The sequence below is a fragment of the Triticum dicoccoides genome, chromosome 4B, assembly GCF_002162155.2.
Source record: "Triticum dicoccoides isolate Atlit2015 ecotype Zavitan chromosome 4B, WEW_v2.0, whole genome shotgun sequence".
In the NCBI taxonomy this organism is placed as follows: Eukaryota; Viridiplantae; Streptophyta; class Magnoliopsida; order Poales; family Poaceae; genus Triticum; species Triticum dicoccoides.
The window spans coordinates 178,452,962-178,456,614 of NC_041387.1; the positions used below are offsets into that span (position 1 = coordinate 178,452,962).

The 3,653-nt window shown below is 46.1% G+C and overlaps 1 protein-coding gene across 1 annotated transcript in view; it reads right to left on the bottom strand.

Moving 5' to 3' along the window:
* The window catches only part of LOC119295656 (proline-, glutamic acid- and leucine-rich protein 1), an 18,236-nt gene extending 17,052 nt beyond the window's left edge, over positions 1–1,184 (bottom strand). The window contains exons 1-2 of the mRNA XM_037574098.1: positions 761–1,184; positions 74–190 (exon numbers count right to left, since the gene is read on the bottom strand). Of these exons, the coding sequence (XP_037429995.1) occupies positions 74–190; positions 761–1,027 (384 nt within the window). The 5' untranslated portion in view covers positions 1,028–1,184. The remainder of the gene's footprint in view (positions 1–73; positions 191–760) is intronic.
* Positions 1,185–3,653: the final 2,469 nt, after the last annotated feature.

Here is a 3,653-nt window from a genome sequence, read left to right on the forward strand (position 1 = left end):
ACAATAGCTCAGAATAAAAACAAAACAAGAACATAAAATTCCACGTAAAACTGAAGCAAACAATGTGCAATACCTGCAAGTTCCTCAGAATCTTCTCAAACCAATCAGAGTATGATTCAGCAAAGCGCTCACTGCTGCATTCTTGGAAAGTCACGCCAAGAAAACAAGTTCCCAACCAACGACTATATGGCTAAAGATTTATAAACAGAGGACACCAATATTAGTAAAGCATGTCTGATGCATTTTCTTTTACATCGAAGATTTAAAAACTGTTAAAGCTATCAGAAAAACAGTTACAGATGTTTAGATTTTATTCTCAGAATATGTTGTATATTGTTCGAGCATGCATGTTTCTGCAGCACAGAAGAACAAAAATATAATACATGCCAGAGTAAAACTATCTAACCAGATGACATAATTCATACTCCCTTCATTCCGAAATATAGGCCTTTTTAGAGATTTCAATACAGACTACATATGGAGCAAAATAAGTGAATCTACGCTCTAAAATATGTCTATATACATCTGTATGTATACAACTTTAAAAGAGGGTGGTAACAAGTAGCACTGAGGAAACATAACAGAACTAAAGTTTCAGTGGCGTATAGCAACAACTAGCTCAAATCCGCACACCTTGTCACATTGGGTTTAGTATACAAGTGCAACACAAGTTCAGCATTATGATAGAGAGATTTTTTTAAAGTAGCAAATTAGCCCAAATTAGCAAAGTACGGTGAAGGGGGGGCATAAGGCAACATACCGAGTCGCTCTCCACGAGCTCGCCGACGCGCTCGACCCAGGCGTCGACCGTGGCGCGCCACGCCTCGGCGAACTTTTGGTCCGACGGGTCCTGGAGGACCTCGTTGAGGAGGCCGTGCGTGCGCACCGCCTCGAGGATGGAGGCCAGCTCCTCCGGCGGGACGGTGCTCCCCGGCTGCGGCATCCGCTCGCCAACCACCACTCGGAGCAGACGTGGCTTAAGCCAGTTGTCGTTCACGTCCGCGAGGAAGCCGACGGCGCCGGCCATCGCTGGTTAGTGAGGGGTCTGTGACTGGAGGTGGGCTGAAAGACGTCTCGGCCGGACTTGGGGTGGACGATAATAGGGACGGGGTGCAGGCGGAGCGCGCGGTTGGAAGGAGAGACCGAAGAAGGCGGCGGCTCCGGGACGGAGGGATGGGACGCTGTAAAACCCTAGCGGCTTTGAGCAGCAGAGTTTGGGTAGTTTAAAAAGAAAACTAACTTTGGTCTAAAAATAAAAAGAAAACTAACTACTTTCTCAAAATTCATTTACAAAATCAAAATGTGACGCATACAAGTTTTGTACATATTGTTATTTTTCTGAAAAATATATTCTTAGGCTTGATCAAGTTTTCATAAAAAAAACAAAATGTCTATAATATTGTATTGTACCCGATAAACAAACTATAAAAGGTGGGTTGGCTTCTGAATCGCTTTCCTCCTACGCGAGCAGCCAGAATCCCTAGCCGCCGCCAGGGAGCCAATCCTTCTGGCGGCTCCCCTCCGTTGGCGACCTTTTTGTCGTCAGTGGTCAGGGGGATCGTCGAATCCCGCGCGTGCGGTCGTTTTAACTTTAGGTTAGGGCCCTAGTAACTTAGGATTTGGGGTCATTCTACGTCTTGGCTTTGGCAGCGGCGACAGTGATGCTGAATAAAGAAGTTTTAGATTCTTCCGCGATGGGGCAATCGTCTCTATGGCCGGTGATGGATTTGGGAATTAGTTTGTTCAAGTGGGGATGTTGTGGCGGTGGCAACGTCCTTGTGGTGGACTTGCATCCTCGGTCTCCGCCGTTGCGACAACATCTGCTCCAACGTCGGCGCGGAGCTTGGGAGGTAGTCCAGGAGCGGATGCATGTTATGGTCTACATCGACGACATCTGGAAGACGAAACATGTACTGGGTTTGTGGTTGCTAGCTGGCAAGTATGGTTTCCTCCGGCGTCTTAGCCGTGATGAGGTGTCGGATCTGGAGTTCACTGGCGTGTCTGGGTGTTGCCTCGGTTTGGTTCATTCAATGGCAATGGCTTCGCCTTTGGTAAGCCACCTTGGAGGTCGGCAAAGCTGCATATCAGCTATGGAGTCGCGTCAAGCTCGGGTGAGGAGGTGATTCATTTTATTTTCTTTGTGGTTGTGGTGGGGGTGCCGGAGAAGTGACGGGCATTGGTGTCAAGTTCAGAGGATTCTTCGGCTTGATTGCAATTTTACTTCTTGGCTGGTGGTCATGTGTGCAAAGGTTAGCGTTTTGTTGTCTTCTCAGCTTTGTCATGTCGGTCTTTATGTGACTTGTACTATAATCTTTATGATATAAATGTGACACGTATTACCATGAAAAAAAAGAAGTTCAAAATAATGGTATTAGGTTTTCCTTCCCTGTCCCTTGACGACTAGGGCAAACTCTCCCCTCCAAGCTTTGCCAATGAGCCTGTGGATTCGCTTCCCCTCTTCTTGCCACTCTAGCGGCCGGTGGCGGGGTGAAGAATCCCAGTGCCTTCACTCTGATTAGTAGTTTAGGTTAGGTTTTTTAGTCCTCGAATGTGCGGCGCTTCTTCTTTGTGTATGTCTTCCGCGCTTCAATACTCCTCGAGTTCGTCCATCTGACGTACTCCACGAAGCTTCGTCGCAGATTCCTGTCGCCTTCTTGGGGCGGTGACGTTAGGGTTTATCCTCAGGTGGCGAGATTTGATGTCAGGTGCTTCAGATCTATTCAAGGGTTCAACGACGACGATTGCAGCTCCAGGGCAATGGTCCTTATAGACACGTGCACAAAGACTTCCCAGCTATCATCGACAAGGTCAAACCGGCTCCGATAGGGGAGCGCCGACAATAGTGCGTCAGAGGCTCGTTCTGGCGATGGTAGTAGTTGTTCAGTGCTCTCAGAATGTTGATGTATTTTTTATTTTGTTTAAGATGCTTTATACTTCCAACGAACTTTAAAAATACCTCGAAGGTGTCATATACTTCGACACTAGATCGTAGATCATCCCAGAAAAATTCTCACAGCTTGTAGGTATATGCTAGCCGCGGGAATCGTCCTGCTTCATCAACATCTACTTCTTCCATTGTGTGGACTATTAGTGCGATGATCATTATCTTTACCACTATGGTGATTCTGGGCATGTTCGCGTGTAGTTATTTTTTTGTTGCGTATCACGTTCCCCTACAAAGAATTCACCGCCTAAACTTACTTAAGTCACAAGTTAATAGAAGTGGAACCTCTATATCCAACAAACAAGTAAAGGAAAGCAATAACACAAGGATAATTCATCCTCGAATCCTTGCGGGAGATGAAGGTCTTGAGAGATAGTTCTTCCCCGATCCGAAGAGAGGAGGGCTTGAAATTCGGAGGGACTCTTCTCCATGTAGAAGGTTTAAATTGAGCAAATCTGAAAGGATCGAGAAGAGGGGTCTAGAGGGGGGTGATTAGACCCTGAACAAGCAAAAGTGGTTGTTTTTAGTTTCTTCAAGTTAAGGTTGAGATTTAGCACAAGTTTAGGCACTCGTAATACATTTCTAGCAAGCGTGACAAGAGTATATGCAGCGGAAAGAGTAAAGCATGCTAATTGCAAGAAAGTAAAGGGATGGGTTTGGAGTGTGCAAAAGCAATGAAGACACGGAGATTTTTTGTGTGGTTCTGATA